Source organism: Ceratotherium simum, chromosome 21, assembly GCF_057802395.1.
Source record: "Ceratotherium simum simum isolate JZ-2026a chromosome 21, ASM5780239v1, whole genome shotgun sequence".
Lineage (NCBI taxonomy): Eukaryota > Metazoa > Chordata > Mammalia > Perissodactyla > Rhinocerotidae > Ceratotherium > Ceratotherium simum.
This window is the reverse complement of record NC_141920.1, coordinates 29491493-29512090: the sequence shown is the minus strand read 5'-3', so window position 1 is coordinate 29512090 and position 20598 is coordinate 29491493. Positions and strand designations below refer to the sequence as shown.

Sequence of the window (20598 nt, the reverse complement as noted above, 5' to 3'; positions counted from 1 at the left end):
CTCATCACAAAGCACAGAGTCTTAGGTCTCTCCAGAACAACATTCAGACAGAGCAGCCTTCAGGGGCCACCACGATGCCCATCCCTGTCTTCCCACTCCCCCTGCCTCTGCCATCCCTGCTCTTGCCTCTCCTGCTGGGACTCACAGGTGAGCACCACGCCCTTGGGTACCACTGTGCAGGGATGCTCACCTGAGTTTGGTGGTGGTACTGTGTCTCCATTGGCATTGGGTGGATGGATCTCTGTTCCAGGGCCTCTCATCACTGATTCTTCCTCTTTAAGACATTTCTCTGAATGGTTTCTTTTACATCAAGGATCTCCCAAACAAATCCCACCTGAATTCTTATTATTTGAAGGGGTCCTTTCCTCTCCTACTCAAGTCTAAACAGGATTTATCCCACTCATGCATTTCTCAGTGACAGGGCTTCACAGCCCCTCCTCACCTCCCACACCCCTGATACCCTGTGAAGGCTCCAGAACCCCCTGGGCCTGACCTGCAGGACCTGGTGGCATCCTGAGGGAGGAGATGAAGGCATAGCATTTGACTCCTCTGTCCGGCTGAAGACCACAGACTTGAGAGGCAGAGCTGCCTTAATTAAGATGGAGATGAATAGATAGATAAATCACAAGTACTACACACACAATACAGAACTAGCAAAAAAAAAAATGTAACTGGTGCTTTTTAGACTATTAAGTCTCCCAGAATCTCAGCATCCTAGGACTTTAATCTTGATGTGGGAGTTTCTCCTGCCTGTCCGCTCTCTTCTCTCCAGAACTGACTCCAGACTGGGGCAGACAGGCGAGGCACCCCTCCTCCTCACAGAAGTGCTAACATCTCAGTTGAGAGGTCATCTAGTTAAGTGGATAAAGCACAGGTATTTCTAGAAACAAACCTGCCAGGGTTCACATCCAAGTTTCATCACAAACAGTCTGTTTGACGTTAGACAAGATACTAAACTTCTCTGTGCCTCCATTTTCTTGTCTGTAAAATGGGGATACATAATAATGCCTTCTAATAGGGTTGTGGTGAAATTTAATTGAGTTGTTAACATATTTAACTATTTAGAGTGTTGTGTGTTACACAAAAGCATCTATGGAAACTCTGGCTGTTGAATCCTTCCATGGTTTAGTAAATGCAAATATGAACACATAAAAATGATCTCGTTGATTCTGGCCATTACAGCACGCACTCTGTGTCCTTAAAAGTCCGTGTCTTCATTTAAAAGTCACAGCACTCATGGAAAAGGGGAATGATCCATCATGCTTGACAGAAGAGGAAACCGAAAGCAGAGGAAGGGAGTGAATATCCCAGAATCACCAGGTTTGTCAGTGCTGGTGCCAGGCCTGACCCCACGTCAGCCTGATGCCCAGGACAGGATGCTCCCTTGGACTTTGAGGGAAGGAGGTCCTTCAGGCACAGTCCTAGATGTTTTACAAAGGTTTTCAGTTTCAGTCTCACAATAAAACCATAAGAGAAGTCCCCTGGGCCAGGCAGGGGACTTGGAGCTGACTTGTACTTCCCTCCAGGAGCGGCAGGTGCGGAGGAGCTGCAGGTGATTCAGCCTGAGAAGTCAGTATCCTTCGCAGCCGAAGAGACGGCCACTCTGCGCTGCACCCTGACCTCCCTGCTCCCCGTGGGGAACGTCCAGTGGTTCAGGGGGACAGGGCCAGGCCGTGAATTAATCTACAGTTTCAAAGGAGGCCACTTCCCCCGAGTAACAAATGTAGGAGACTCCACAAAGAGAAACAACACGGACTTTTCCATTCGCATCAGTAAAACCACCCCAGCAGACGCCGGTATCTACTACTGTGTGAAGTTCCAGAAAGGGAGCCCTGATGACGTGGAGTTTAAGTCTGGACCAGGCACCAAGTTGTTTGTGCGTGGTAAGTCCAGATCCCTAAAAATCCAGCCCTCTGGTCTAAGACAAATCACAAGTCAAGACTCCCCCTTTGTTAGCCCTTGTGTCAAGATTGAGGATAGAAGGTGGGGATAGCGAGAAGTCATAGTGAAGGAGCAGAGTGAAATGCAACCCTAGGGCCATATATCAATAGAATCCTAACACTTTAGAGTTTTACAATTTTCAAAGGCTACTAAATGGGCTGGACAGCAGAGTAGGTAAAAGTACAGACCCTAGGGCCAAATGGCCTGAGTTCAACTTTTACCTCTGCCATTTACAACCTGTGTGACATTAGTGAGTTTCTTAAATTCTCTTGCCTCAGTTTCGTCTTCTATAAGATAGGGATAATACTAGTACTCACATCATGAATTTATTGTGGATTAAAAATATAAATAAATTTATAAACGTAAAAAATTTAGAAGAGTACTTGTAACATAATAATTATTATACTTGTGAATATTGTCAATATTCAGGAATATTAAAACCAATCAGACTTTAAAACATAATCCAAAAAGCACAGAACCACAGATTCACAGAAAAAAAGAATGATAAAATTATTGAGGTAGAAAATCTTAAAAATCTCTTTTTTTCTTTGTTGCTGAGGAAGATTCACCCTGAGCTAACAAATGTTGACAATCTTCCTCTTTTTTTGTTGTTGTTTGAGGAAGATTAGCCCTGAGCTAACATCAGTGACAATCTTCCTCTACTTTGTATGGGGGATGCTGCCACAGCATGGCTGATGAGTGGAGTAGGTCCACGCCCAGGATCTGAACCTGCGAACCCAGGCCATGAACCATTATGCCACATGGCTGGCCCCTAAAAATCACATTTTTGACGTGCAGTATGTAATCCTTACTTTTCCTAAATTTTGTCCTTGATTTTTATAAGTCCTATGTATTCTTGGATGGTGTCCTGGCTGAAGACAAAGCCTACAAGACTCTAAACAGCATCCATAAAGGAAAGACTAGGAAAATGAGCAGTTAATCAGGCCTGTTTTTACTGATGCAGTAATGATTATAATATTTTTTCTGTAAAATACGAGCGTGATAACTTACTCTAACAGAACCATAGAAACATACATCAACAGAAATTTTGAATCTTTAAAATTTTAGCATGTCAGAGTAATGGAGAAACAAAGAGAATGATAGGACGTCTTTGGGAACAAAGAGAAGGTCAAATGATTTTCAAGAGCTGAAAATAAAAAGCAAGTTGTATGTGAACCATTTAAATGTGATCAGCATGAGATGACTAAGGGCAACGTTGAATGCGGGAAGGCTAGAAGCAGTGCCTTCAAAATTCTTAGAGAAAATTATTTCCAACCTAAAATTCTATAACCAGCCAATTTTTCAAGTTTGCAAGATCACCAAGAACTATCTTTACTGCACACTTTTTGCTTTACCAAAGTAGGTGTTAAACAAAGAAAAAGTAAGATTGGGAACCAGGAATAGGGGATTGAAGACCCTAAGATAACAGCCATGCAAGAGGCATAGGAATGGCCACCGAACTATTCCAAAATAGAAGGACTGAGAGCTTTCAAAGGGACATCTCAAAAGGATAGAATTGCTAGAATATTAAATAGTTTTCAAACTCATGCTCATCATTTCTAACACTATTTAACATTGTACTGAAGTATTAGCCAAAGCTTTGAGAGGGAAGAAAGCAATAAAAAGCATAAGAATTATAAAGGAAACGGGAAAACAATTTCTTTTTGTAGATGATACAGTATCTGGAAAACTTAATAGAATCAACATTAAGCTTTACAAACAATAAGATAATTTAGGAATGTAGCTTGTTATAAAATCAACATACAGAAATTAATAACCTTCATACAAACAAAACCAGTTGGAAGATATAATGGAAAGGATGAGCACAAATACAATAGAAAATTTAAATTAAATTAAATACTTAAGCCAATTTCTACCAAAACAATGATAGGGACTGGATTTACTTGCCCACTAGAAATATGGGCAAACTATACAAAACAATGGTTGACAAGACATTGAATATCAGGCAACAAATGACAATGACCTCTGAGACATGAGAAACAAATGAGGTGAGACCCAAGATTACCTCCAGCTTACTCTTGGAGAAAGATTCCAGGCCACCATGCAGGAAGAGTGAACTCAGGTGAAGCCTGGAGGTCTCCCTCAGTTGATAAGAAGGAGCTGGATGTCCAAGGAGGGCAAGGTAGCTAGAGTTTTCCAAGTAGAGCACCAAAGAGGACAGAGCTTCACAGAGTGAGAACTCCAAAGATCTTGAGTATTCACCTGAGTACTAAAGAGTGTATGTACCTGAGGACATACATACACATGAGTGTAGGTACATGGTCCCAGGGGAAGAATCCCCGGAGCTCACACAAGGCTGAGAATACTGCCTGCTCCCACCAACCTGACTGAAAACCTCATAACTCATGGAGTATCTGGTAAAGTACGCAGAAGGGATCTGCCCTGGTAAAGATAAAATAACTAGCCCTAGGCCAAGTGATGCTATGGACCTGCCTCACAAAGTGTAAATACAACACACGAAAACATCAGACTGTTTCCAGGTAATTTAACCATGTCCCAAAACACGTGCAAGCATACTTATAGGAATACAAAACATCCACCACCGAAGAAAGTACAATTCACAACATCTGGCATGCAATAAAAAATTACCAAGCATGATAGAAGCAGAAAAATACAATTTATAATGAGAAAAATCAACCTTTGGGAACCTAACCAGAAAACACAGATGATAAAATTAGTGCATAAGGACATTTAAGTTACTATAAATACACCCTATATGTTCAAGAAGCTACAGGAAATACAGAATATGTGAAATAGAGGCATGGAAATATTTTTTAAAGATCTATATTGAGATTTTAGAAATGAAACTGCCATGTCTAGGATGAAAAATAGACTGGAAGGGTCAACAGCAGAAAAGATACTGAAGAAAAAAGGTTATTGAACTTAAAGACACAGGATAAAAGACTGAGAAAAGATAAACAGAGCTTCAGTCAGCTATGAAAAAACCTCGAGTCGCCTAATAAATATGTACTGAAGACTCCAAGGAAGAAAGGGACAGAAAGAATATTTGAAGAAGTAATGGTTGTATATAACCAGATATGATGAAAACTATGAACCCACGGATCCAAAAAGTTCAGTGAACCCCAGCACAAGAAACATGAAAACTGCACCCAAGGTGCATCACAATCAAATTGCATAAAATCAGTAAGAAAGAAAAGATCTTTAAAGGAGACAGAGGAAAAGGGAAATATTAGATGCAAAGGAACTAATATAAGTATGACAGCAGATCTATCACTGAAAATGATGCAAGACAGTGGAGAAACATCTTTAAAGCATTAAAAAAAAATAAGAAAATGTAATATAATAACCCTAAACATTTATGCACCTAATAAAAGAGCTTCAAAACACATGACACATAAACTCATACCAATGCAAGGATAAATAGATAAATCCACAATTATAGTCTGAGATTTCACACTCCTCTTTCAATAATTGGCAAAACAAGTAGGCATAAAATCAAAAGGATCTAGAAGACTGGATCAGCACTATCAACATATTTGAGGAACTGACATTTATAGAACACTCCACTCCAAAACAGCAGAATACACATTCTTCTCAAGTGTAAAGGGAACATTTATCAAGATGTATCTTATTATGGGACATAAATGAAGTCTCAGTAAGTTTAAAATGAGTCAAGTCATACAAAATGTGTTCTCTGACCAAAAGAATTAGATTAATAATAACAAGAAGATTTCTGGAAAATCTCAAAACAACTGGAGATGAAATGATATGCTTGTGAATAACATGTTATCAAAGAAGAAATAAAAGGAAAATTAGAGAGTATTTTAAACTGAATGAACATGAAAGCACAACATACCAAGTTTGTGGGATGCAGCCAAGATAGTACTTAGTGGGAATTTATAGCACTAAATGCCTACATTAGGACAGAAGAAAAGTTTCAAGTCAGTGACCTAAAAATTAGAAAAAGAAGAAGGAGTGAAACCCAAAGTAAGCAGAAGAAAGTAAATAATAAAGAAAAGAACAGAAATCAGAAATAGGAAATGGAAAACTACAGAGAAAAATCAATGAGACCAAAAGCTGGTTCTTTGAGAAAATTAGTAAAATCAATAAACTCCTAGCCACACAGTCAATCAGGAAAAAAGAGAGAGGGGACCAAATTACCGATAACCGAAGGAAAGAGGTGACATCACTGCAGACTCCACAGATATTAAAAAGATTATAAGAGAACTTCATGAAAAACTTTATACCAAAAAACTCAACAACTTAGATGAAATGGACAAACTCTTTGAAAGACACAGACTACCAAAGCTCACTCAAGAAAAAGTAAATAGCCCAATTATCTCTATATTTATTAAAGAAATGGAATTTGTCGTTTAAAAAGCCCCCCACAAACAATAGTCCAGGCCCAGATGACAGCACTGAGGAATTTGACCAAACATTTAAGGAAGAAATACTAACAATTCTACAAAAATTCTTCCAGAAAATTTAAGAGGAAGTAAAGCTCCTCAATCTTTAAGGCCAGCATTACTGTGATACTAAAAGCAGATGAAGAAACTGTAGACCAATATCCCTCATTAACATAGAATCATTAGTCATACAGTGTAGCATTGGCATCAAGATAGACAAGTAGATCAATGAAACAGAATAGAGATCCCAGAAATAAACCAATACATATGGTCAATTGATTTCTTTAAACAAAAAAAGCGTAAAGATAATTTGTAGGCAGACCAATGGAACAGAATAAAAAATCCAGAAATGTATACAGTTCCTCCCACCGTACACCAAAATAAATTCCACATGCATCAGAGATTTAAATGTAAAAAATGAAACTGTGCAAGTATTAGAAGAAACTATGTGTGACTTTTTTAATAATCTGGAAGTGGGGAAAACCTTCCCAAGTACAGTTCAAACCGCAGAACCAAATGAGAAAAAAAATGATAATTTGACCATATTGTACAAAAATAAACTTCTGTGTGGATGTGTGTATAATATTTTACAAAATATAATATAGACAAAGAATCACCCCTAATATATAGAGAGCTTCTAAATTTTTAGAAGAAAAAGATAAGCAACTGTATAGAATTATGGGCAATAAATAGGAAAAGACAATTCATAGAATATGAAATACAAATGTCTCAATCATATAAAAATATGTTCAACCACCCTCATATAAAAAGAAATGCAAATTAAAACTACACTGGGACACAGTTTCTCACCTATCTGCGTGGCCAAAAATCCAAAACTTTAACAGCATACTCTTTTGGGGGAGCTATGGAGAAACTGATACTTCCTATTTTGTTAGTAGAAACGCAAAATCATATAACTCATAAGGCAGTGAATTTGGCAATATCTAGCAAAATTACATACTACATATACATATTACATAATTACACATTACCCTGTGACCCAACAATCCCACTTCTAGAAATTTATCCCAAAGATACACTAACATAAGCACAAGATGACTTATGCTGAGGCTCTTCGTTACAACACTATTTGTAAGAATAAAGGATGAGTTGCTAAATAAATTATGGTATAGCCACACAACAGCATATTAGGCAACTTTAAAAGGAAGTTTTAAAGGAAGAACTTAGCACACTGCTTTGGAGGGACCCATGGATATCATCAAACAAGCAAGCAACATGTAGAATGCTATGTGGTGCACACTACCTCTTATTGTAAGAAGGGTGGGAACAACAAGCATATACATGTTTGCTTATATTTTTTTAAAAAGAAGAATAAACCAAAATCTAATTTTAAAACTTTACCTATAGAGGCGGGAAAAAATAGGATAGAAGGGATAAGAATGAAACCTAGACTTTTCTGACTGTACCTTGACTTAGGTTTCGACTTTGTAAACACATGAATATTTTTAAAAATAAATAAACAAAATTTAAAATGAAAAAAATATTCCTAAGTATCTAAATTACTAAATCAACAATGAAACTAACTGAGCTACCTATAAATTGATGGCTTCACCAGACAAAGACAAATTATTTCAAGGGACTTTAGAACATAGAGTTTTACCTTGGATTCACCAAGAAACAGACCCTGAGACAAGGATTTGAGTGAAGGACCACCAATAGGAAAGTGGTGAAGTCAGACAGTCAACAAAGGGTGTCATCAAGCCCACTACCGCTCTGGGTGACTGGAGCTTAATCCAGTTGGGAAACTCCGGGAATGATACGGATACAGAACACAAGTCTCAGATTTATCCCTATCGAGAGGAAAGGAGTTTGGGATAACTATATACCAACTCCCTCTCACTCACTGATTGACAGCTGCTCCCAGAGGGTGTTAGATGCCCAGTACTTCCAGGGTTCCATGTGCACAAGCAACCTTCCATAAAAGCAACCATCCAAAAAACTTTTAAAGGTAAAAACATGTATATACCGGCATTTGGAAGTAGTCCTGAGTGCCCTGGAGTTGTAAACTCAAGGAATTTGGGTGGGCCATGGAGATTTCATGCTACGCATAATAATGTGTATCTATATCTAGAGTGAAACAAACCTAAGTACCAAAAGACCACAAAGAAATCTCAAATTCTATTCAATATTTATACTGTTTGGAAATAATATTGCTGTTGGCATTTATAAGTGTCATACATGAATTGAAGTATAATGTAAATTAGTTATTGTGTTAATGTCCTTGGGAACTAGTATATTCAGTATGAGAGACAGATAAAGAACAGAATCAAAGAAGTTAGGTTAAACAGCTGTATTAAATTTGAATTAGAACTATCAGTATTGGGGCCAGCCCCATGGTGCAGCCGTTAAGTACACGCGTTCCGCTGCTGGCAACCAGGGTTCGGATCCCGGGCGTGCACCGATGTACCGCTTGTCAGGCCATGCTGTGGCGGCATCCCACATAAAATGGAGGAAGATGGGCATGGATGTTAGCTCAGGGCAGATCTTCCTCACAAAAAAAAAAAAAGAACTATCAGTATTAACTCATTTAATTGTTTTTCTCCGTAAAAAATACTTACTTCATAGCTCTGTCCACCAAAAAGACCTGGAAGCAATGACAACTCAGTAGTAATGAGCACTGCTAGGACACAGATTATGGTCTCTAAATAGCAGGTCTCTAAAAAGAACCACAGCTCCTTAGGGAAATGACTCATTTCAGATCTTGAAGAGGAAATGTGCAAAATGAGCTTAGAATATTTTGTTGCACCAGAAAGCAAGGAAGCTACCAATGTCTACTGAAGTTATATCAAAAAAGACTCAGGAAGTCACTTACAGGAGAATCCCACCAAGATAGATCAATTTGAGCATTAAAATGGATAAATATTATAATAGATTGACATCCATCAAATATGTTAAAATCCATGATTTCATAATGATATGAAAATAGATGAAACCTCATTGGTCACCTTGCGAGGTGCTAAGGCACCAACTCATTGTTCTGAAATCCAAAAGATGGTAAGCAGAGGAATTTTCCTGCCTTTCCCCTATGAACTGTATGTCAGAGTAACCAAAAATGGTTGATGGGGGAAAGAATAATTCCAACTAATGAAGACAGAAGGAATGGTAGCATTAAGCTATCACCAGTGTGAAACCCCTAACGAAATGATGGATCTAGACAATAATTATCTACACTTGTTAAAGACATTGGGCTAAAGGCTGGTGGGGGACTTTATAACACATGGATCAAGCTGACTGCACCCAAAGCTACTAATCAATCTGAACACCATAAAAAGAGAGACACCTAGACACCACATGTCTCCTAATGTAATGCAATAAAAAGTTGTCAGCACCACATATGAAGTATTCTTGCCAAAATTATGAACCTTGTTCTAATCAACTAGGTCCTCCAGACCAATTACAGTGGTATTTAATAATAAGGAATTATTATTAATTATTATTAAATTTTAATTGTGATAATGGCATTTTGATTACGTTTTTAAAAAAGGCTTAACTCTTAGATATACATGTGGAGGTAGTTGTGAATGAAATGATAGAGTGTCTGGTATTTGCTTTAAATAACCCAGTGGATGGTAGGAGAAGTCCAGATGAAACAAGATTGGCCATTTGTTAATGATTATCCACAATGAGTACTTTCTATTTTTATGTATTTATAAATTATGATATTAAAAAGATTTTTTTAAAAAATTCCACATCTGTGTAGCCTCCTGAGAAGTCTTTGTACCCTCCTAGATATACATGTACCCTAAACTGAAGTCCACTACAATATTTAGCAGTTTCATACATACTGGGAGGAGTTATACCAATCTGGCAGAAAGTCTGGGGATGAATATATCATATATTCCCAGAACACTAAGCAAATGAAAAGAATGAGACCATGCAACTAAAGGAACTAGTACAAGAAAAACAAAACCTGAAGTCGGTGAAAGGAAGGAAATAATAAAGATCAGAGTGGAAATAAATGAAATAGAGACTACAAAACAAAAGAAAAGATCAATGAACCTAAGAGCTGGTTCTTCAAAAAGATAAACAAAATTGACAAGATTTTGCCTAGACTCACCAAGACAAAAAGAAAGAGGGCTCAAATAAAAAAAAAATCAGAAACAAAAGAGGAGAAGTTCCACCTGATACCATAGAAATACAAAAGATCATAAGTCGCTACTATGAACAGTATCATAGCATCATATCACTATATGCCAACAATTGGATAACCTAGAAGAAATGGACAAATTCCTGGAAATATACAATCTTCTGAGACTGAATCATGAAGAAATAGAAAAATCTTAATAGACCAACTACTAGTAAGGTGATTGAATTAGCAATTTAAAAACCCTCCCAAGACACGAAAGACCAGGACCAGACCTCTTCACTGGTGAATTCTACCAAACATTCAAAGAAAAATTAATGCCTGTCCTTTCTCGGAGTCTTGCAAAAATTGAAGAAGAGAAAACACTTCCAAACTCATTTTAGGAAGCCAGCATTACCCTGATACCAAAACCAGACAAGGATACCACAAGAAAGAAAATTACAGGCCAACATTCCTGATGAACATAGATGCAAAAATCCTCAACAAGATATTAGCAAACAGAATTCAACGATACATTAAAAGGATCATACACCATGATCAAGAGGGATTTACTCCAGTGATGCAAGCTTGGTTGAACATCCACAAAACAATCAATGTGATACACCACATTAACAAAATGAAGGGTAAAAACAATATGATCATCACAATAGATGAAGAAAAAGCATTTGAAAAAACCACATCCATTTATGATGAAAACTCTCAACAGTGTGGGTATAGAAGGAACATACCTCAACATAATAAAGGCCATATATGACAAACCCACACCTAACATTATACTCAACAGTGAAAAGCTGAAAGCTATTCCTCTAAGATCAGGAACAGGACAAGGATGCCCCCTCTTGCCACTTTTATTCAACATAGCATTGGAAGTCCTAGCCATAGCAATTAGGCAAGAAAAATAAACAAGAGGCATCCAAATCAAAAAGGAAGAAGTAAAACTGTCACGATTTGCAGATGACATGATACTACATATAGAAAACCCTAAAGACTTCACAGAAAAAACTGTTAGAACTAATAAATGAATTCAGTAAAGTTGGAGTATACAAAATCAATATACAAAAATCTGTCCCCTTTCTATACACTTACAAACCATCAGAAAAATAAATTAAGAAAACAATTCCATTTACAATTGCATCAAAAAGAGTATAATACCTAGGAATAGATTTAACACAGGAGGTGAAAGACTTGTACTCTGAAACCTATAAGACACTGATGAAGGAAATGGAAGAAGACACAAATAAATGGAAAGCTATTCCAAGTCCATAGATTGGAAGAATTAATATTGTTAAAATGTCCATACTATCAAAGCAATCCACAGATTCAGTGCAATCTCTACCAAAATTCCAATGGAGTTTTTCACAGAACTAGAAAAAATAATTCCAAAATTTGTGTGGAACCACAAAAGATCCCACATAGCCAAAGCAATCTTGAAAAAGAAGAACAAAGCTGGAGGTATCAAGATCCCTGATTTCAAACTATCCTAAAAATCTATAGTAATGGAAACAGTATGCTACTGTCATAAAAACAAACACACAGAGGGGCTGGCCCGGTGGCATAGTGGTTAGGTTCATGCACTCCACTTCTGTGGCCCGGCGTTCATGGGTTCGGATCTGGGGCATGGACCTAAACACCGCTCATCAAGCCATGCTGTGGCAGCATCCCACATACAAAGAAAAAAGAGCAAGACTGGCAACAGATGTTAGCTCAGGTCCAATCGTCCTTGCCAAAAGAAACCAAACACACAGAACAATGAAACAAAATAGAGAGGCCATAAATAAACCCATATGTATGTGGACAATTAATTTACGGCAAAGGAGCCAAAAATATACAATGGAGAAAGGAGAGTCTCTTCAATAAATGGTGCTGGGAAAAATAGGCAGCCACATGCAAAAGAATGAAAGTAGAGCCCTACCTTATACCATACACAAAAATTAACTCAAAATGGATTCAAGAATTGAATGTAAGTCCTGAAACTATAAAATTCTTAGAAGAAAACACAGGTGGTAAGCTCCCAGATATTAGTTTTAGCAATATTTTTTTGGATCTGACTCCAAAGACAAGGGAAACAAAAGCAAAAATAAACAAATAGGACTACATCAAACTAAAAAGCTTCTCCACAGTGAAGGAAACCATCAACAAAATGAAAAGTCAACCTACTGAATGGGAGAAGATATTTGCAAATCATATATCTGATAATGGGTTAATATCCAAAATTTATAAAGAATTCATACAACTCAACAACAAAAAACAAAAACCCAATTAGAAAATGGGCAGAGGTTCTGAATAGAACTTTTTCCAAAGGGGACTTAAGATGGCCAACAGGCACTTGAAAAGATGGATGAACACTACTGATCATTAGGGAAATGCAAATCAAAACCACAACATGATATCACTTCACACTCTTCAGAACAGCTATTATCAAAAGATAAAAAATAAGTGTTGATGAGGATGTTGGAGAAAAACAGAACTCTCATATACTGTTGGTGAGAAGGTAAATTGGTGTGACCACTGGGGAAAACACTATGGAGATTCCTCAAAAAAATAAAAAAATACAACCACCATATGATCTAGCTATTCCACTCCTGGGTATTTATATGAAGAATATGAAAACACTAATTTGAAAAGATATGCACCTCTATGTTCATTGCAGCATTATTTAAAATACCCAAGACATTCATACAACCCAAGGGCCCACTGAAGGATGAATGGATAAAGAAGATGTGGTATATATATATATATACAATGGAATACTACTCAGCCATAAAAAAGAATGAAATCTTGCCATATCTTGAGGGTATTTAGCTAAGCAAAATAAGTCAGACAGAATCTAAAAAATGAAACAAACATAACAAAAACAAACTCATAGACACAAAGAACAGATTGGTGGAGGGCAGGTGAAATGAGTGAAGGGGGTCAATTGTGTGCTGAAGGATGGTAACTAGACTTACGGTAGTAATCACTTTGTAGAGTATACAAATATCAAATTATAATGTTGTACACATGAGACTTATACACCAATTTTACCTCAAAAGAAAAACAAAGATGAGACCATTAAAAACGCTCCTGGGAAAACAGAAAGCTATACAAGAAGGGAAATATAATCATGATGTATTACATGGCCCAGTTGTGAACAATGCTCCTTTGGTCATCATAATATAAATTCAAATTCTGATAAAAGATTTTGATGTGTCTATGATAGGAGGATGTGAGCAGGGGAAGTGTGAATGGCAAGCAGAGGCAGATGTAAGAGAGCTAAATCATCATCTTCCATAATAGTAGGTCTATCCATAATATATAAAACTGAAAAATAGAGAAATAATAGTATAAGCTTGTTATTTAGAAACACAGAGAGAAGTTTCCACAGAATCGGGAAAAATATTTAAAAGTGGTTGATCTATCATTTTTTCGAGGAGATGAAGCTAGGGGTCTGATGTCCTTCGTTATATACCTTACATGACATTTATACAATGTACTTTGGGAAGGAGGGGAAGGAGAACGACAAGGTCGGATCTGCATTTCAGCACGATCACCGTGGTCTGGTTTCTGAGTGCAGGTTGGAAGGGTTGAGTAGCAAAGTCAGTCAGGCCAGTTGGCAAGCTGTTATCATAAGAAGCATCATTTAAAAATTATGAAAAGGAGAAAAGTGGAGATGAGAGACTGGGGTGATAAGTCTAGCTGGATGAACCATAAGGGCAGGTATTGTACTACAGAGTAACTTACCATCTTCATTTCTCTCATGTCTCTCTCCTCCTTGCATGATCAAAGCTAAGCCCTCTCTTCCAGAGGTCTCTGGTCCCTCAAACAGGGCCAGCCCAGGAGATGAAGTGAATCTAACCTGCACATCAACTGGCTTCTTTCCCAAAAATATATATCTGAAATGGTTTGAAAATGGAGTGGAGCTTCCAGCCCGTCAGACTGACATCTTCCCACCTGGAGACGCTTTCTCCTACACCATCATCAGCACCACCCTGGTGACTCTTGCCCTCTCCTCACTCCACTCCCAGGTCACCTGCCAAGTGGCTCACAGTGAATTGCAGAGCCCCCTCAGTAGCCATGTGAACATCTCCAAATTCCTCCACGGTAAGCATCCCCATCACCCACCCAGATGGCCAACCCTAGGTGACCACCACAGGTTCTTGTTTGGAGCACTTCCACTCCGTCTTCCTATTCACTCTTCACTAAACCCTACATGAAGTGGGTATGAGGTTCTCTATCTTATACAACCATCCCCTGCCCACATAATGCCGTGATTGGGTCCTTCTCTAGAGTTCCCTTCCCTCTAGTGTATTTGGGAGGTTGAAGTTCAATCATTCACTCAGCAAGTGTTTACTGAGCATATGCTGTGTGGCAGCTTTATTCTAGCTTTGAGGATTCCACGATAAACAGAACACATGTGGTTCTGCCTCACTGAGTTCAAAGTCATGTGTACCCCATCAACCAAGATGCAAACATTTATACAGTTATGACTTCTAACACTGGCTATGAGGGAAAAGAACAGAGTACTGAATGAATAGATGAAAACAGGAGAAATCTAGTTTATTCAAGAAATGCCTCTTTGAAGAAGTGATGTTTGAGCCAAGACATGAATGATGAAAAGGAGTCAGATGGGCAAAAAGTAGAGTGTTGTAGGCAGAGGACGGGAGTGGTGGAGAGCAAGCCCTGTTTGAGGAGCAGGGATGAGGCTCAAGTGGGTTAGTGAGAAGAAGGATGCATAGAAAAGGAAGAGGCTGGAGAGAAAGAAGCAGGGACCAGATCACACAGGCCTTCCAGGCCACAGCAAGGACATTTCTCCCACTTGGATTCTCCACATGGACTCCTAACAACATTGTCCAAACCACCATGCCACCACTGCTCTGCTGCCAGTCAATGCCTTTGAAACAAGCTTCTTAAACCCGCCCTGGCATCAGGGGAGGGAAAAATGCAGGCAAGGCCAAGCCTCCACCTTTCTTGCTCTGACTTCATAAAGCCAAAGCCCTTGGCTATGGTGTTGAATCAGACTTTGCAGAAATACGGAAGGACAGGCAAAGGAAATCAACCTCACTCCTGGGGAAGTGCACCCGCCCAGGCCTTCACAAGGCATTTCCCAAGGGATCTACACTCTTCTTAGCCACAGCACCCCCACTCAACAACCTCAGCATAGCAGAATCCCACTCCTGCAGATGGGTAAATTCCTTCCAGGGGTCCAGAGCCCCAACTCACATTCTCTCCAGCTCCTGCCAGAGAAAACCAAAGAGCATCCATTAATACCATCATAGTGTCCACAGTAATCCCCCCTTCCCATTGCGGACAATATGTGGTATCATTGTAAAGAAGAGTTTAGCTCCTCCTTAATCAAATGCCTCCAAACCAAAGTAGGAGTCGGCCTTTGCTTAACCTAAAGACACCACAAGAGAGCTCCAGCCTGGAAATGGAATTCTAGCCTCTACCTCGAGCATCCCATAGAAGCTGCGAGTCCCTGCTTCATGCAGATGAGGAAATCAAGACCCAGAAAGAAAAGTGACTTGTCCAAGGTCACATGGCTCTTAAATTAGTGAGCTGGGATTTGATTCCAATAAAACACCTCTTCAGATGACCATTTCTGACCTCCCTCCTATAAGAACTCCCCATGCAGAGATACCAGAGAAGAGCAGGGCCCCCGTCCCCAAGAGACATGGTTCAGTCATGGTCAGCCTAGAGATGGGCAAGGTGCTGCTCTCCCCACTTTCTCCAAACCCTTGGCTCCTCCTCCTTCCCCATATCAATGAAGAGACTCTCCATCAACCCAGTCAGTCAAGCTAGATACCATTTCTTACCCAATTCATCGCCAAGTTCTATCAAATTTCCTTCCAAAATCTCTTCTCAATCCATACATTTCTACTGCCACTACCAGGATTAATATCCAAGGTCAAGCCAACATCATCTCTCTCCTGGATGTAACAGCCCTCTCTCTCATATCCAGCATGACCCTCCACAGTCCATCCCCCAACCCCGCAGCAGCCAAGGGCATTTTATCAAGGAAGCCAGGTCATGTCCCTCCTTTGTTTAAAACCCTTCAGTGTCTCACCACTGCTCTTACAAAAAGGAAAAAAAGTCCTTACCAGAATGTTCAACAGGGATCTTCACCCATTTTTGTTCATTTACCCCTAAAATAATTGTGAAGAACTGTATGGCCCATCATATATTTTAAAGGTAGCATCTAAAATTGTTCATCATATGCTTAAACAGTTGCATAAGACAGAACTCCTGGGATATTACAAATGTTACATCATTCTGAACATACTCAATTGAAAAATAACATCATACTGATTTGATTTCCACAATCATCCATTTCAACATACATAAACAAGCGCTACTTTATAAATTAGAAATTTTATATCATTCCATTTTCTTCCTAAATTTGTATTGCTATTCTTATTCCAGGGAGAACTTTATCCCAGTGTAGCATACTTTCTATTTGAAAGTCTTTTACTAACCACAACATGCATATATATCATAGAGGACTGGGAGCACACAGAGAACTAGAACAAAAAATATATACATATAAAGTGAATTTCTTAAAGTTTTGTCTTATGACCATAAGGCTCTAAGTGTTAAAAAAAAATACTTCTGGATTGAATTACACAATTGATCAAAACAATCTAAATATATGACAAATTTTGACAAATCATTATTAACATTATCATTAAAATGTTAACAGAAGTGCAATGAGATAGATGGGGTGGCTTATGATGCTTTGAGTAAAGGCGGCTTTCTGGCCAGTAGTATGTTGAACTGTCATTTTATCTTTTGCCCCAAAGTCTTTACACCAAGGGCAACGCACCATAGCTAGATTCAGGATGTGTGCAGGAAGGCCTTTCTTTTGTAACAAGGGAGAAGAAGAATTGAGGAACAGCAAGCAGGAGAGGGAACCAACCTTAGTGCTCATTCTCAAGCAGATCAATTTCAGGAAAGAGTCATATGAGGGTTTGGCATCTGGAAATTAATTGTATTAAACTGTCAATATACGTCTCCCTAGGATGTCCTTATGTCCCCCCAGGGGAAAGTGCAGCACCAGTAAGTGTAGACAGACTGCAAACTGGCTGCGAATGTGACTTCATCTCGTCCATGCTCCCCCTCACTCACTTTGGTCATCTTTCTGTCCTTGGAACATTCTAGGCTCCACCTCAGGGTCTCTGCCCAGGCCCTTCCTTCTGCCTGAGATGCACTTCCACACACCCCGTCTCTCCCAGTGCCCTCCCTCCTTTTACCCTCCCCTAGCCCCCTTGCCTCATGTTCCAGTTACCAAGACTGCATAAAAAATTATCCCCAAACCTATTCCAATATTCTAAACTTACTCCAAATCCCCAAAATTATTATCCTCACATATTCTACAGGTCTGGAATTTGAACAGGGCCAGCAGGGATGGCTTGTCTCTGCTCCATGACTCTGGGACCTCAGCTGGATGATTCACAGGCTGGAATCATCTGAAGCCTCCTTCACTAACATGTCTGGCCATTGGTGCTGGCTGTCAGCTTGGGACCTCGGTTCTTCTCGACATGGGTGTCTCCTTATCGTCTTTCCACATGGGCTAGTTTGGGCTTCCTCATAGCTTGGTGGCTGGGTTCCAAAGGTGAGTGTCTCAAGAGTACGAAGTGGAAGCCACTCCACTTTTATAACCCAGCCTCGGAAGCCACACAGTGTCACCTCTGCTACACTCTATTCATCAGGCAGTCACAAGTCCCACTCAGATTCCAGGGAAGCAAAGTAGACTCCCTTTCTGTTTGGGAGTGGCAAGGTTCTGGAAGACATTGTGGGGCTTGCTGTGGCCATTTTTGGAAAATACAATCTGCCACACGTAGTTAATTCCTGTTCATCTTTCGTATTTCTGCTCAAAGGTTACTTCTTTCAGAAACTCTTCCCTAACCTGCCGTACCTGCAGACCAGATCAGCTGCCGCTGTGTAAGCTCTCAGAATCTCTATGGGGTGATGTGAGTGCTCTTCTCCTCCCTGTCCACCACACCAGAGCGGCAGCTCCATGAGGCAGGGTCCGTGTCCGTCTTGCTCACTGCAGTATCCCGAGAACCAAGTGCAATGCCCAGAAATGCGAGGATGCTCCTTGAGCATCTTCTACATGAAGGGAGAAAGTAACAAAGGAAGGGCTGTTGTTTCAGTTGTGCCCACAGTGAATGTATCGATACACCGTGTCCCAAGTCTCCAGGCGGCCATCTTCGCCTGCCATGTGCAAAGGTTTTACCCCGAAGGCATACAAATCACCTGGATGCAGAAGAACGGATGTTTCCAGACCTGTGAGGCTGTCACCCCCACCAAGAACCCAGATGGTACATTCAGCCAAGACAGTCATCTCCTGGTCAACGCCTCAGAGGACAAAGGGCTGTTCACCTGCCAAGTGGGGCGTGAGGCTCAGACATGGGTCCAGGCCAGCGTGCAGCTGAACGAGTTTAGAGAAAAGCAAGCGAGTTGGGGTGAGTAGGGCTGGAAAACCAAGCAAGTCAAGGCTCGGACCTGGAGACACACAGGCCGGGTTCAAATGCTGGCTCTGCACGTTCCTCATGTGTGACCTTGGGAAAGTCACTTCACCTTTCTGAAACTCAGTTTCTTCACCTATAAAATGGGATGGCAATTATAGCAACCTTTTCAGAGTGTGATAGCAGGAAGCATTGCTCTCATCACACAGCTGCATCCTAACGACACACTGTTTACCAGATAGTGCTGTGAATTACTAAGATAATATGAAAGATCTTGCCCCAAGTCTCACCCATCCTCCCAAAAGCCATTCAGATTCAATTCCTGAGCACCTATAGGAACTTTCCTTGGATGCTTCCATTTGATACAAAAATATTATAAAGTATAGGTTATAATTTGCCTTTTCGAGGTTAGGAAAATGAGGTTCTCAAAGGTTAGGTGACTCTCTCCAAGACCAAGGTGTGTCTTGGTACCTGAGTCTAGGGTGGGGCTGAGTCCGCCTGGGGGTTTAGTGATGGAAGCAGGAAGCCAAGGTCATCCTGATATCTGCTGTCACAGGTGCCATAGCATCCAGCTCCCTCTTTGGGACCCTCCTCCTGCTTGGCTGGAAGCTGATTCCCCTGATTGCACTTTCCATCATCTACGTCCTCAGGAGGAGCCTCCCTTCCAGGTAAGGGGGACCCCAGGTAGGGGTTGGGCTCCCAAGGGTAGGACTCCAGGCCAGCAGGGGGCACTGTAGAGAGAAGCAACAAGGTGCTCCAATTTCATCTCTACCTGAAGGCATGTTGAATCCAGAGGGTTCCTGAGAGTTGCCACCCAAAACCTTTACCCTTCCCCTCTTTCTCTCACAGCTCCAGTCTGAGGATCCACAAAGATGCAGGCTCCCTGGTCCAGGCAGGGGGAGCATTTAAGGAGGGAGACAGAGAGGAAGCTAGTGCAGAGAGAGCACTCTTGAGGTGGTCTCTGAGGAGAGGTCTGAGAAAAACAAGGCTTTACCCCAGCTCCCTGCTTCCTCTGCAGGTCACAGCCACTGCAAGGCCCTTCTCAGTGACATAGGACCCTCAATCCCCTCCTGTCTTTTTCAGGAGGACTGACCCAGGAGGGACACTTGCCGTGATGCCTGCAGCTGCTACCGCAGCTTCTCCCGCCTCATCCGCCCTCTGAGACCTGTCCAGTGTGCCTGCCCCTCCCTGTCTCCTGCAGCCCCCAGAGTGGGTGACAGCCTGGACTGGGCATATCAGTAGTGAGAGGTGGGCTTCACATCCTATGCAGGAAGAAGCTTCTCTCAAGATTCAGGGCACAAAGTCCATGATCCTGAGCAAGAAACCAGCAGAGGCAGGACAGGCTCCTGCCCAGGGGGAGACTCATACCTGCAGTTCTGAAAGCCCCTTCCTGGCTCCTCAAGGAAAGCCCATTGTGGGTGGGGTTAAAGCAAACACTTGCGGCCAATAAACATATGAAGGGATGTCCAGTCTCATTAGTCATCAAGAAAAGCCAAAGCCAACCACACTGAGATGTCATTTTGTCCCTAATCAAATAGCAAAAATGAAGAAGCAATTGGCTCTTTCTTATGCTGCTGATGGGCATGTAAAGGGGCACAGCCACTTTGGAAAACAGTCTGGAAAATTTTAAGTTGAACATTCACATACACCATAACCTGGCATTTCCACTCTTGAGTTATACTCAAAGAAACTCTTGCACATGTGCACAGGAGATACATAC

The 20598-nt window shown here is 40.5% G+C and overlaps 1 protein-coding gene across 2 annotated transcripts; it reads left to right on the top strand.

Moving 5' to 3' along the window:
- Positions 1 to 20333, top strand: LOC101407173 (signal-regulatory protein beta-1-like). Of its 2 annotated transcripts, XM_014790138.2 has the most exons (6): positions 1 to 147; positions 1527 to 1883; positions 14200 to 14514; positions 18564 to 18875; positions 19435 to 19546; positions 19962 to 20333. In XM_014790138.2, the coding sequence occupies exons 1-6, from the start codon at positions 75 to 77 to the stop codon at positions 20038 to 20040; spliced, it is 1248 nt and encodes a 415-aa protein (XP_014645624.2). In that variant the 5' UTR covers positions 1 to 74; the 3' UTR covers positions 20041 to 20333. The 2 variants fall into 2 exon arrangements, with proteins under 2 accessions (XP_014645624.2, XP_014645623.1); XM_014790137.2 differs by lacking the exon at positions 18564 to 18875.
- The last annotated feature ends 265 nt before the right edge of the window (positions 20334 to 20598 follow it).

Excerpts from the sequence above, each read along its gene's own strand:
- LOC101407173 (XM_014790138.2), top strand. The coding sequence starts at position 75 with ATGCCCATCCCTGTCTTCCCACTCCCCCTGCCTCTGCCATCCCTGCTC. Across the intron at positions 14,515-18,563 it reads CATCTCCAAATTCCTCCACG|TTGTGCCCACAGTGAATGTA; the intron begins GTAAGCATCCCC and ends CTGTTGTTTCAG. Across the intron at positions 18,876-19,434 it reads AGAAAAGCAAGCGAGTTGGG|GTGCCATAGCATCCAGCTCC; the intron begins GTGAGTAGGGCT and ends CTGCTGTCACAG.